Source organism: Phycodurus eques, chromosome 17, assembly GCF_024500275.1.
Source record: "Phycodurus eques isolate BA_2022a chromosome 17, UOR_Pequ_1.1, whole genome shotgun sequence".
Classification (NCBI taxonomy): Eukaryota; Metazoa; Chordata; class Actinopteri; order Syngnathiformes; family Syngnathidae; genus Phycodurus; species Phycodurus eques.
The window spans coordinates 19554742-19570030 of record NC_084541.1 but is presented as its reverse complement, the minus strand read 5'-3'; the positions used below and the strand labels follow the sequence as shown (position 1 = coordinate 19570030).

At 41.8% G+C, this 15289-nt stretch overlaps 1 protein-coding gene across 1 annotated transcript; it reads right to left on the bottom strand.

The window, feature by feature from the left end:
• Positions 1-1566: 1566 nt before the first annotated feature.
• On the bottom strand, positions 1567-13625 carry LOC133415848 (transmembrane protein 164). Its single transcript, XM_061702349.1, has 6 exons — positions 12875-13625; positions 7866-7915; positions 6498-6564; positions 5273-5351; positions 3786-3886; positions 1567-2989 (listed from the first exon to the last, which is right to left on the bottom strand). Exons 1-6 carry the CDS (start codon positions 13310-13312, stop codon positions 2783-2785), a joined length of 942 nt encoding a protein of 313 aa, XP_061558333.1. The 5' UTR covers positions 13313-13625; the 3' UTR covers positions 1567-2782.
• Between the last annotated feature and the right edge of the window lie 1664 nt (positions 13626-15289).

Here is a 15289-nt window from a genome sequence, read left to right as displayed (position 1 = left end):
CACTGGAGCATATACAGTGGGTACGGAAAGTTTTCAGACTTTGAACCCCGGTCCCCAGAACTGTGAGGCAGATGTGCTAACAAGTCGTACACCGTACCGGCCCATTTCTTCTAATCATCCTTAAAATGGTTCTACACCTTCATTGGAGTCCAGCTGTGTTTTGATTATACTGATTGGACTTGATTAGGAAAGCCACACCCCTGTCTATATAAGACCTTACAGCTCACAGTGCATGTCAGAGCAAATGAGAATCATGAGGCCAAAGGAACCGCCTGAAGAGCTCAGAGACAGAATTGTGGCAAAGCACAGATCTGGCCAAGGTTACAAAAAAATTCTGCTGCACTTAATGTTCCTAAGAGCACAGTGGCCTCTATAATCCTGAAATGGAAGACGTTTGGGACGATCAGAACCCTTCCTAGAACTGGCCGTGCGGCCAAACTGAGCAATCGGGGAAGAAGAGCCTTGGTAAAGAAGAACCCAAAGATTACTGTGGCTGAGCTCCAGAGATGCAGGTGGGAGTTGGGAGAAAGTTCTAGAAAGTCAACCATCACTGCAGCCCTCCACCAGTCGGGGCTTTATGGCAGAGTGGCCCGACGGAAGCCTCTCCTCAGTACAAGACGCATGAAGGCCCGCATGGAGTTTGCTAAAAAAACAACAACACCCAAATGGACTCTAGGATGGTGAGAAATAAGATTCTCTGTTCTGAAGAGACCAAGATAGAACTTTTTGGCCTTAATTCTAAGTGGTGTGTGTGGAGAAAACCAGGCACTGCTCATCACCTGTCCAATACAGTCCCAACAGTGAAGCATGGTGGTGGCAGCATCATGCTGGGAATGTTTTTCAGCTGCAGGGAGAGGACGACCGGTTGCAATCGAAGAAAAGACGAATGTGGCCAAGTACAAGGATATCCTGGACGAAAACCTTCTCCAGAGTGCTCAGAACCTCAGACTGGGCCGAAGGTTCACCTTCAAAAAAGACAATGACCCTAAGCACACAGCTAAAATACAGAAGGAGTGTTTTCAGACCAACTCCGTGACTGTTTTTGAATGGCCCAGACACAGTCCTGACTTAAACCCAATTGAGCATGTCTGGAAAGACCTGAAAATGGCTGCCCACCAACATTCACCATCCAACCTGACAGAACTGGAGAGGATCTGCAAGGAGGAATGGCAGATGATCCCCAAATCCAGGTGTGAAAAACTTGTTGCATCATTCCCAAAAAGATTCATGGCTGTATTAGCTCAAAAGGGTGCTTCTACTAAATACTGAGCGAGGGGTCTGAATACTTATGGCTGCGTGATATTTCAGTTTTCCTTTTTTAATAAATCTGCAAAGATTTCAACAATTCTGTTTTTCCCCCCTGTCAAATGTGGTGCTGTGTGTACATTAATGAGGAAACAGAAATTAACTTAAATGATTTTAGCTAATGGCTGCAATATAAAAAAAAAAAAAAAAAAAAAAAAAAAAGAAACATTTAAGTGGGTCTGAATACTTTCCGTACCCACTGTATAATTGCAGAGCTGGTAGGTTACTTACTAGTAGGTAAGAAAATCACAACGACCTTGGTCAACTAAAATAACTTTAATTAAGAACCACACATAATCCCTTAAGAGTAGAAAAAAAATCCCTTCTTTACATTGAAGTACAATATATACGTATAATATGCTACAATGATGCATCCCACACATACACGCTTGAAATGATATGCAACGTGACTGATGAAATATTAATACTTCCTTTCCAATGCCTATAAACGACCCAAAGTGACCTCATGCAGATAGATGATCAGATAATTGTGTTGGCGGAGTGAGTGAAATTTCCACGTGGATATCAACAGGAGCATCAAACAACACACTCAATTCAAGTTTCCCGATGCATGACTGCAGCCCTTCCCTCTTGACCAATATGACAACGCACCCCCACCCCCCCAAAAAAAACGCAGGACTTCCTTGGCAGAGGACATCACTGAGTGATCCCACAAATCCTCATTCGTCTCGACAATGTTTGCACTGGAATTGAGCAGGATTTCGTACAAAAACATGGGACAATTAGTCAATTGTTTTGGTCCTAATGTTTAACACGTTGACATTCAAATACAAGACACCTTTTGGGTGTGTCCATTTAACATATAGTATGAACATAATACATTTTTGAACGATTTTCTACTAAATTCCAGTGAGAACTGATTTAAAACAACACTTAATATTCCCTCATTATCACTTAATTTGAACTGGATGGCTGAAGGGGAAGGGAAAAATGCACATTGACTTACAAATGTTATTTTCCCCCTTCTATGTTTGAACATAAACACGTTCCTATCAGTTTTGACAACACTGACGGACCCTTCACGGCACTCTTCCAACTCGAACCAGGAAATGACTTCAATTTACATTTACAGCGCAAAACAAAAACACACGCTTGACGCAAATAAAATGGCAGATACACTCATAACATATGATGTTGTACATGTAGCACATGAAGAACAGTGACAACAGCAGATCAGTGGTGGGCCCGAAAAAAAAAAAGGCAAAAGGCAGCATAAGAAATGATTGATTTCCTGCATATTTCTGGGAAAATTGTTCTCGATATCAAGCCGACTGAGGACCACCGCCAGCTTTGAAATAGCCACATAACAAGTCGTGTACTTACGCAGGCCAACATGAAAAAGGACAACGCATGGGATCGTGTGCATTAAAACCCACTGTAAAAGAGGTATTAAAATGAAAAACATAAAAGCAACATAAAAGGCATTGAGAGTGAAAGGCTCGCGTGCATCGGCGGTTCAGTCGACTTTCTTGCCGCGCAGTCGAAGCGTGTCCAGCAGGTGTCTGCACACGGGGCCCGTGTGCTGCGAGAGCAGCGTCACAACCTTCCCGTGGATTAGCGTCAGGAGGGTCTGGTGGCCCGCCGCCCACACACGATACCAAGGGCCGTAAAAGGGGTCGGACACAGCCGGGCACAGCATGTTGTTGAGATTCACCTCAGTCATCTGCAGAAGAAGAAGAAAAAATAATAAAAAAGATATATATATATATATATATATAATATAAATTGTTTCTCCATTTTTCTCTTGCATTAGGTTCATTGAAGACTCCAAGTGGTCTCTGTGTGTACATGTGAGGGTGAATGGTTATCTGTCGATATGCGCCCTACGATTGGCTGGCAACGAGGCCAGGCTCGACTGCTGCTGTGATCGGCTCCACTTCAACCGCAACCCAAATGAAGACAAGCGGTGTTGACAACAGATGGAAGAAGGATTTAAACAGCACTATTTAGGAACCCTTAAATACTCTTAAAATTAATGTTAAATATAATTAGCAGTGGTAAATTTACATAAAAGTAGATTCCATTCCAATTCAAACATACAGCGCCTTTCCCCAATAAAAGCACACAGTTCAGGTTCTTCAAGGTCAGAGACATAATTATAAGCAAATATTGTACCAGCATGGCACAATCTGGGGAGGGGCAATTCTTCTGAGGGCATTATTTTACCCTCCAGTCATTGTATGCAAAACATATTGCTGGTTAGGTTCCCAGAGGGGCAGTTTTCATTACAGATGAGGAGAAAAACAGCTCAGCAAAAGTCGCAATGACACAATTACTTCTAATAAATAAATAAAAAAAGATCTCATTTGTATGTTGTGATCCTCCTCCTCATCTAAGCAATGATCGTGGGTAATCATACAAAGGTATGGATATAATAATAATCCTAATATTTCAAATGAATTTCTGTTGAGCTCCAACAATGAACTATCGTAGTCGCCCAGCAGGGGTCTCTCTCTTACCAGGCCAAGAACTTGTAAGAAGAGGAAGTGATAGAGGAAGAGGATGCCTGTGGAGAGCAGCGCCCACCAAATGTCCCCCAGGGGCTCGGGCTTGTACACGCCTAAGGAGAGAAAAGCATTCATCAACAAACACATTTGTGTGTGTGTGTGTGTGCGTAGGGTAAAAAGAAGTTTACCATGGCAGTACTACTCATGTTTGTGAAGCACTGAAAAGCCCAATGTCAATTTTCCATCTTTGACGAGTTTTCAGCCTATGTAATGCGACACGGTTGCAGTGAGATGATATGTTGTCACACTGGCTTTTCCTGTTTCCTCATGACTGCGTTTTCAATAAAAAGAGCAGTGAGCACAAAGGTATCAAATGTGCTTGTTTCATATTGACTTAACAACAACACATCTATGTGTTCCTTGTGTCAGAAAACAATAAGACACAACCGGGTGAGACTTGTCGCGGCCACTGCACCTCATGTCAAAAATAAGCGAGTCCAAATATTAGAAACACTTCTTCTCTTAAATGACTGCAATCAAAATAAACGTTTTGTCAAGAGCTCTGGGAATTGGACTGTAGTTCTTGTATTGACAGGCACTAGATTGAAAGGATGTACCTAAAGCAGGGTACGCTCACACCAACAAATGACAAGGAGAAGAGTTTGTTACTCCAACGGAGTTAGCAGGTAGGCTAACAGTTAGCCTAGCTTCTTTAATTTCTGATTATAACTACTTGTGACCACTCTTTTTTTTGTTTGTTTGTATTTTCCAGCGGTCTGGATGCCATGTGGCACCATGCTGCCTCTCCCAGGTCACTTTTGGTATTACGACAGACATCTTACGTGACTGTCATCTTGAATACGCTACACACTGTAAGAGCAGTAAAAGATTTTTTTTTTTGAAGTTGCAAACTACACATTTAAACGTCATAAAACAGACTTAATAACACACACACACAAGGGCATTACGGTCATTAAACATACTGTAAAAAAAATTCTGCGCTCATGATGAGCTGCCATGTAATTGGGAAACACTGTTCTTATAAATGACTCTCACAGGAAAAGAAAATCCCTGGTGGTGATTTGTAGACAAACGTTTCCCAGTACCCCTTAAGATGACACAAAGAGCTGCTATTAGTAAGGTGCACAATTAGCTTCCCGCTCGATACAGACAGGCCTTCATGTTGCTTGAGCCTCCCGAAAGGTTAATTAAGGGGAAATAAAGGCGCAGCTGAGAACCTCCGGTAGCTCAAGCCACTGCGAATGGCTATGTAATTCTGCCAGCCATTTTATCAATGGTGAGTGAAGCTTGAAAACATTTGTTATAAAGTAGCATGGTAACCTTTATAGGAGGAGGTCAGGGGAGACATAAACCGAGAACAGAGAGCAGCAGCGACTACGGTTGAACTGTCTGACACGGACGACGCGGGCATTGACGTCAGAGGAGAACAAAGTCTGGCGTCGAGGAAGGCGCGATGCAGGCGGAGGTCAACACCTTACCTCCTTTCCTGAAAAGGTAAAGCGGCACCAGATACAGCATGGAGTGCTGAATGTAGTAAATCTCCTTTTCAAATGGCAGCTGAAGAGACAACACAGAGGAGAAGTCACACGTTTGTTTTTTTTTCTTTTGAAAGGTAAAAGAACAGAATCGACACGAGATACACACAAGATTATTTCAATATTGCTTCAAGTGATAGGCCACATTTACATTCTGTTATATAGACAAAGAGGGATATCTGTGGGAATTTGATTTTGATGGGGCTCGCTGTAAACTTGTGGCACAAGTTTTTCTCTGTTATTATCAGTCAAAGAAAATGGATGCTTTTGTCTTTCATTTACAAGTGCAGGGTTTCCTCGATTTACGGCGGTTACAACATACGACATTTCGAGGTTACAAACAGAGAATGTCGTTTCGTGGCACAAGAGGGCGCGCTCAGTTACTGCCATACCGTTGTTTTTAATGCGATGGTTTTATATTTTCAATGGCGTTGCCCCCATCCAATCATGTAAATTAAATCTATTTGGAGACAAATGTCATAACAAACAAATGCTTCCCAAACGGTATAAAGACATCTTTTCCCTTGACACGACAGAACTTTTTTTCCCTCTGCATTTTTAATTGGACATCATTTGAAGTGGTCATGGTTAACACAAAAAAAGCAGAAATGTTCTAATTCTTGCTTTTAGTGACAGTTTTCAAACAATGGAGGATCAATCAAAGAATTTTGAAAATCAGCTCGCTGAGGCGTTAAGGTACAAACATCAATACAGTGTCATGTAAGGAATTTAAAGGCACACAAACGGCGAATAATTCATGAGAGGTAAAGAGGTAGCGAGAATATTGTGCACAAAAGACACACGATGCGGGCGGGCCTTACAAGGACTTCTCATGAGGAGTTCTGGTGACGTAAGAAATGTCCTGGCCAGAATGAACATTGTTCTTGTGCCCTCAATCTTGAGAAGAACAAATTTCTTCGTTAATATTAACTGGCCTTTGTTCCATAAATTTTACATTATTATTATTATTTTTTTTTTTTAGTCAAACACAAATTAGTACAGATAAATATGTAATTTAGCCATTAAAAAAAACATGTTTAATGTACAGTTAGAGCTTAGTCTTCAGGTCTTAACATCTCCACAAAATGAGTAACATTGAGAAACGTGAACACGTAGGACAACAACGTGTGGACAGGGCAAAGCTTGCCTGAGCGTAATTGTTGCTTACCAGTCTAGTGTTGACCACAGGGAACATTAAAGCCAGCAGAGCGCCATTCAACATATGAACCTGCAGCCTAGAAATACACACATGCAATCATCACAATCGGCTGACAAGATTACATTCTGAGGTCATCATGAGGGAACTTGACAGATTTCAGCCGACATGACCTCCAGCCACGAACTGAGCTCATCTAACATTTCTGCAAAAGCATTTCCGCATTGCACACTTCACGGCATCACCTTTGAGTGCATCAGTTTCCATTTCGGCAGCCAGTTTGAGAGCGCTGTGAAGTTACTCGGTTGATGGTCGTCGATTCTACTTGTGCCGGCGATGTGCTCAAATTGCCATCATATTTGTGACGATTCTAGCTATTGACTGACAACTAGTGATGAAAATGTCGGATGCGAGGGAGCCTGAAGTTAGCTTTTTGTCTCACTCACCATTCCGTTCATACAAGCAGACGGCGTTTCTGATCGTCCCACTGAGTTTCATCTCAAGAAATAAATCTGCCGTCTAGTAAACAAAGATGCTAACGCTGATGCCTTCAAACGGATGCGGTACCAACAGATATGATATATGGTAACAATATGGCCTTACCCGCGAGACCGTCATGATTCTCGGGGGCGCATTTGGAAATAAACTCTGAGCGCGCTCTGGTACACTCCCGACCGTTCGGAAACTCAGAGCGTTGTTGCAATGTGTGGCACATGTGCACGCTCGGAGTAGAGTTAGGCGTCAGACTGAATTTCCGAATGCACCCTCGGTGAGCAGCGAAAACTTACCGAATTATGTATACATTTGTAACACATACATACATATCATATTGGAGTGAGAGTACACCTTTTTAACAACCGTAGGTACTGGTGTACGTTAACACAATGTGATAAAATATTAAAATTGTCCTTATACTTATGTATAATACGTACTATTGATTTTTTGAATGAATTCTTTTTCGGAGAAAAATGTGTATTATACACGAGAAATTACGGTAGCTATATTACTAAGACAACCACACATAGGGGGCATCGAAGGTGTGTGACTGTTCCAAAGTGTAGGCCAAATCGGTTCTCAAACCAGGAGTTTCACATTTTCTCATTTGCACATCAACATTAATACATCAGGCCACAATTGTTTTTTTGTCTTGCTGCAGGGAAGACATTTGTCTGATAGTGAAGCAGCACGCTGCAGAGTGGTGGGTGAGCAGGTTGAGAGACAATTAATACATTTCTAACAATGCGATTCATATATTGAAGGCAGAACATCTGATAAAGCTCTTGTATTGACTTTCACTTGTATTGCCTTTCACTAAATGATTTGGCTATTGAGTGTATTCATCTGCATGAGATACGTAATGAGTTACATACGTGAGCTTACCTAAACACAATCATTGCAGTTTTACATGGCGGGCAGGCCAGCAGAAAGATCTACGGAACAGAAAGACAAATACAAAGTTACACACTCATGTCACATTCATATTAGTGGGGATCGGATGACGAACACAGCGTGGCTTTTAACAAGTGTTGATAAAGTAACAACAACACAAAAGTTAAAAATGAAAGGTTCAGTGCTCGGAAATTAGAAAATGAGAATTGCAGTGCAGGTTAAAGCTTCACCTGTTGTCAAGCTTTGTTAACAACAATCACCTGGAATGGGGCGACTTTGGTGAGGAGGATCCTAGCTGCACATGTTGGATAGAAATTCTAATTTAGATATTGGGTAACATGTCGGTATGTTCACAGTTAAGAGATCTGGCTCAGACAGATGATGTTTAAAATGTCATTAGCATGTTTCATCCAAAGCATTTATTTGCATCAATAAAACCACAGATCTTACATGGTAACAAGATGTTTGAGTACATGACACCGATGGAAGTCTGGTCTTTTGCGGTGACTTCATCACTGCTGCTTTTTTTTTTCTTCTTCTTCACACAAGAGATTACACTCTGAAATGGATTTCATGCAAATGACAAGGCAAGCAGCTTCGGAGTAAGAAGATCTTGACTAAGTAGAGATGTTTGCTCGTCTGCTCAGATATTGACTGCTTAAAGATTCATGTGTCACTGCTGACACATTTATGAAGAACTAATACGCTATATAAAATGGTAGAATTTTTTTTTTTTTAGGACGAGGCTGATCTGTCTGTTCCAAATGATGCGTGGCAAAGCCAGATTGTGATAATGTGATAACTAGCATTAATCCCCGGCTGGGCTGCCGCCGCATGAAGTTGGGATATTATTTCCAGTGTGTGTGCGTTTGTGTTAACACTGAGTCATACAAATGCTGAGATGACTAAATCGAAGCTCTGGGATTTACATGTAACATTTTGTCAGTAGGCAGCACGGTGATGTAGTGGTTCACGTTGCATAGGTTCTGCGTTCAAATCTCGGTTTAGGCCCGCCTCTAACTGGACTCTTATAAATATGTTATAATATCTTGCACAGTTTCAGTGAGCACCTTTGCACTGTTAATAATTGTACATTCAACTTTTTGAGATACAGGGAAACCTCTGTGTTCAAGTGCAGTCCAACAATTTGGAGGAAAAAAAATCCCACAAGAAATATTAGAAATTGCATTTTGTTCCAGGTTGCCATCATAGAAGTAAAAAAAAAAAGAAAAAAAAAAAGTTAACTGCTGAATATCAATACTAGACTGAAGATTGGTTGTTTCGAATAAAAACTAAACATGGCTCGCTCTGGGGTGTATATTAGTATTTCTTTTCTTCTGTTATCGACTTAAATAGCAGATCTTCACCCAGACTAGTCAAGGGTATTATGTAATTAAGCCACACTGTATGGCAAAATTCTGAATGGTTTGCTCACAGAAGCATTTTCAGAAATATACAACTCATTAGTTACACGTGCTTCACACTTGATGGGTGGGCACATACTTTATAGTCCCAACAATTTGTATGCTCTTGGTTTGCCTCTCTTACGTGTTCTGGCCTCAGAGTTCAGCGGATGTTTGGTCGAAGCATCCGTGCCGCTTAACGTTCCCGCTTTTTATAAAAGCCACGGTCTCGCAACATATGAGAAAATGGTTTTCCACTTGCTTCTGGAAGAATAAAAAAAAAAGGATTCATTCTTCCATTCATTTTTAAAACTTCTGTTTTCTGAGTCGACGTTCTCACACAGTCAACTGTGTCATCCATCTGGCAAATCACTTCCGGTGTTTGATTGGCTCATTATGATCTATCGTAATACTGAAGATGGGTGCGTACAGTCTGTGACAGCAGCTTGGAGGAGAGAATAAAATACTGCGTGATGGCGCACATACTTTATTTAACAGCAATTAACTGTTAATTGCAAGAGACGGTGACGCAGTCCGGACCCTGACCGCAGTCCGTCAGATGAAGATGCCCGCTTTAGATACTCACTGAGACGAAGGCTCACAATAAATATTTTGGTTAGATTCCAAATGGTACGACTTCAGGGGCATTCAACTGCAAACAAGTCATGAGCAGACTCAAGAGGACAACAACAACAACAACCGTCAACTTCATCAGCTTCATCACGACTGCGCAGAAGCATCAGCAGCTCCACGAAACAAATCGGCCACATTATGTCCACAAGCGTGAGCGATGGCAAACTATGCGTGACGCTGCTGATGTAGCATTAAAGACACAATTAACTTTATAGCTGCATGTCCCTATTAATTTTACAGCTAAATTATAAACTCTTGGGGGTTCGGTTCTCTTCCATAGTGATCCTCTGCACCCCTAACAATCTGTAAAATCAAAAGAGAGCCTCTCTCTGGTTTGACACACAGGCACATTTCACAACATGCTGTGACCGACGTCAATCGACGGCAATCTCATCTTGAAAATGTAAAGGAGAGAAGAAACTGAACCACATAAACACACCGATTAATGAATGTTTTTAAAATAAAATACTTTCCGTGAGAGTAAAATGTCCATTTGCCGGCAACACTACACCTCAAGTAAAACTACTAAACAGAATGTGTCTTTATATGGTGATATTGGAGGCTGAAATACAGTACCAGACACACCTTGTCATTCAATAACATGAGCGTGGGAGTGAGCGTGTGTACTCTATGTGCTGCGGCGCTACCAACACATTAGCGGTTATATTTTGTCCAATTTGATCTGCCTATCGATCTATGACACCACACTCTGGAAAAAGGTTCAACAACAGATTGTTTTGATAAAAATCAACCAACCATCTGGACTGAGATAAAACTTGACCATGTCCTTTATGATTAAGTTACATTTGTTATATAACATTCCTAAAAAAGTGCTGTGTAAAGAAACTATCTTACGCCAATCTTCTTTATTACAAGTACAGTCATAAAATGACTGTGTTTAGTGAACTCAACATAATTGTGATCTAGTGGATCCTCGTTGACATTGCTACTGCTGATAGAGATACTCACCGCTGATGCTAATATTGTGGTCACTTGCTGCTGCTGAATGCAGGTTGTAAACAATGTGACACATTATATGAAACGCACTCAAAGTGACTTGCAAAAAGTGGAAAAACAAGGAAAGGATGAGCGACAAGCCATGAGACAGTTCTATTAAGTTGGGAACTGGACGACAAGGGGAGAAAGGTTAGGCGGTGATAAGGACTTACACACGACTATGTTGGCAAAAGCGGGATTCCTGCGATAAATTAATTTCTACACTGTTATGACAGCTAGTTCATGCAAATATATATATATATATATATATATATATATAAAAAAAGTCTCTGTTGCCACATCATGCCAGATGGGAAGCCTTAACGCTTCAGTCAGACTCTTTCACCTCAGTAAGGCATACCTGGACCCTGTTTTAGATATAATATATATAATAACCTAGACATACATTAGATGGGACATTTGGGTCATAAATCATAACACATATTCTAAAACATTGTATTTAGTAGAGATCTAGCTCATCTGACTGCTCTGGCAACTTTCCATTTACACTCACCACATGATGGATCACTTAGCATGACATCAACAAACACGGACGGGCCAATAAGTCATGAGCCTGACATTTTTTTACAGGGAGTGAAATTCAGGAATATCCAATTTAAGCTATGAACGGACAACACTTAGCAAAAGCTTCTTACTAGTCTATAGCTAATACGCAGTGCATGTCAACAACACAGCCAGATACATGGGTCTGTTCCCAAAAGAGCTCCTATTTTACTTTTCTATGGAGATAGAATGCAGGTGACCTTGTCTATTCATACATCCAAGTCCTGGTGAAATACAAAGACGCAAACTGGGATTTGGTTTCGAACACACAAAGCAACAAATGGATGACCCACTGACACGTATCTGCACCAAAGGGGTCTTTGAGTTTAATCACTAACCGCCATGTAGCCCTGTACCTTTGCTTCCACTCATGCTGTAAAACTGGTGGGGGGAGTCCACAATTTGCATGCCGGAATTTCAATGGGGAGGGATGAGCGAGGATTGGCTCTTTTGGATGAGACAGGAACAACTCCCCGAAACCGGATGACTTCAGCGAGGCTAAAAATGTAAGAGTTACAAGAGTAGGCCTACCGTGGTTCTTCTACATTTCATCACCGCACGCTACCAGCCGTGCCAACTATGCCAACTATGTGCAATCTCAATAAGAATGTAGCCACAGTATTTATTTACCACATTACAGTTACGGCAATAGGGAAGAGTCAATGAAAAGCACTCCCGTTGCAATCGCGCACGTGAGCCGACGGGCTTGAGAGCTGGCAGACGATCTTTGCCATTTGCGGGGCAAAAGCCTACAACTTCAACTTGTAAATCCAATGCGGAATCCTTTTGTGTGGCATTATCTAGCCACAGGTGCAGCAAACGATGGTACAAACAAGACCTCACCTTAACTGTCCTACACCTAGAAACCAAACAAAACTACGGTATTTAAATCCAGCGCAGATATATTCTGGATCGTCAGGTTATACATTTGACTCAGAAGGGCCAAGTTGAGCACCTTTGATGCGATCAAAACGTTTGCTAGGCTTCAGATGAGATGCATTTACAGTCAGTCACAAGGAAGTGAAAAAAAGGGGAACTTGCAAAACAACACTATGTTGTAGTTTGTGAAAACTTTTACTTTTGAAAAGGAGGAACTCTCATTGTGGGAACACATTTGGGTCAATCAAACAACTACCAACAGTGTTATGTGTGGCTATTGAGTAGCTTGAAGTGGTGTTGACAAGCATTGCATAATATGGAGCAGTGTTGGTGACAGCCCTTCTTCTAAATAAGGCAACCGAAATATTAGAGTGTAAATCAAGTAGTGGACACAATCAGAGTTTGCAGTTTTACCTCGCGTTGGCCCCGGTGAGCGCACAAGTGCTTATCGTCGTCATTGAACGTGCACATCAACGTCAATTAGTCACAGCAGAGTGTGCCACTGAGCCACAGTGTCCCCCTCACCTGGATCATGGTGACCACATGGCACGGATTCAACAGGTAGATGACCGTCTTGGTGGCGAATTTGAAGCCCACTTCCACTCCAAAAGTCATGCATAGTGCAACAAGCAACAAGTTCTTGCCGAGACTGTCTTCCTTGGTCCTTGTGCACTCTTTGCCCACCACTTTGAGCTCTCTGGAGATGTTTATTTTCTTCAACGCCACGCCAATCTCCACCAGGGACACGAGGAGCACCACCAGACTTTCGCTGATGCGCTGCTGGGGCGCGAGGAAGGCGGCGCATTCTGGGCCCCCGTTGCCCTCAAACTTGGGGTCCACCCCGCCGTACACCCAGTCTAACAGGCTGTATATGTTGTACCTGGACATATTCGTCTTCTCGTGGTGGAAAAGATACGAACAAGACGGAATAAAAGACGTCACACTGACTTCTTGGCGAAACATGAACTGCAAGATTTCCGTGTGGCAGTAGGTGGAGAGGAAGACATGTACGGGCCGCCTTGCCCCGGTCTCGGCTAGCTAATTAGCCAAACCTCCTGCTCCTCCTCCTCCTCCTTCTTCTTCTCCTTCTTCTTCTTCTTCTGCGGCAGGATGATAAACTTCCAGCTAGCTGCAGGAGGCGGCCGGTACCACCGAGACTAATAGTTGTGCCGCCTCCTCATTCACCCTGCTTATTGATTTGCAGCAAGCCAGCGTGCTTGCTTGCTTGCTCTCAGAATGTCCCAGCCTGACTTTGCAACATCATCAACGCCGGGGAGCTAGCTGCTAGCATAGCCACCAAGCCGTGGAAACACATGAGCCTTAGCCCCGGTTCTTGCCTGTCAGACTGAGCTGCAGAAAGACACAATTGGCTACTGAGCTGCATTCAGTGGTCCTTTGAAATTTGACGACTCGCATTTGAAAGCTGCGAGGCAAGTTGAGTTCTTTTCCCTCGTATCCAATTACGAGCCCTCTGCTTAATATCTTCTATGAGTTATCATTTGTTAAATCTGTTTACGTGATTGTCACTTAACATTGAAGATAAGAACATTGGTGTCAAGCCTTAGAGACAAACCGTTGGGCACACTTTTGCGCCCTGACACAGCCAACACGCATTGGGTGGTACATTCGTATTTTCCGGAAATTCAAAACGTCCATAAAGCTTTACTGGTTAGCTGATTTATCTGAGAAAAAACTTATGATTTTATTGCATGCAATGCAAAAAATGAGTCAAAAAATGAATAAAACAACATATATATATATTATTTTATTCATTTTTGTATGATTTTACTTTATAAAATGCAAACACAAGCTACATCTCAGATGGAATGCATAGCTTAATTTAGAAAGTCTAGAAATAGACGCAGGTTTCACTTGTAAACATTTGATGTTACTTTTATTAGAGACAGATGATGCCGATGGCCCATCTGGGGACCTTTCCTGAAGCTCCTGTCATAAGGCTGAGTTCAAGGAAATGACCAACAATTTCACGGGTAACAGTGAAAATTAAAGCACACCCTCTGCATACCAACACAAACCATTGCCAAGTTTACAAAAACGCTCTCTTATTTATCAGTTACCCGATTACCAAAGAAACCTGCTGTCAAGTAAATCTATTTCTAGCCTTAAATGTAGACTCTTCTCCTTTATTAATTACTAAGGTACTTACAGTGCAGAATTTTTTTTTTTAAATGTTTAAACTTTCAATTATGCACTTCAATGTGGCAAATGGTTATTCAATGTTTAGGAAATGAATATATTGAATGAGGGTGAAGGTGAATGGATTGGAGAGGACGACGACGACGGAAGAGTGAAAAAGTGGTTGGGATGCTTGTGTCACTCACAGGCTGCCAAATGCACACTGCAATAACCCCATGCAGACATGATTCCATTCATGTGGCATTTTCATATATTTGCATATAATCCTCCCACAACACAAAAAATTAACTGCGCGGCAGTTCAGTGCGTTTGGCAGGCGCAATCCTGGTTGCGCCCCGGTTAATAGATTGCGTCCATATTTGTTTTCGTGGGCGATCAAGATGGAGACCGTTTTTTGAAAAACCTTCAGTAAATCAGGCCCTAAGTTTACAAAATGACATAATGCATTTGACGCATAACCTGCTGAACTGTTGTGATTGTCATAAAAAGGGCTTTTCCCACTGCACTTCGCAGAGCGCAGCGCAGCGCGGCGTCGACGAACCCGTTGATTGTGACTGTGCTACGACGGAGCTAAGACTGAATCTAAAGTATACTATCGTGGTTGAAGCTCACAAACTAAACAGCCAAGATTTGTTCAATTATTACTAATGAAGGTGAGGCAATCATTTGTCAATTCATACAGCTGTTTTATTGGATTTTATTAGCACAACTGTATGCAGTGAAGTGACTGGGGAATGCATAAACAGTACAGTAAATACATTTCCTTAGGCCAAGCAACATTTT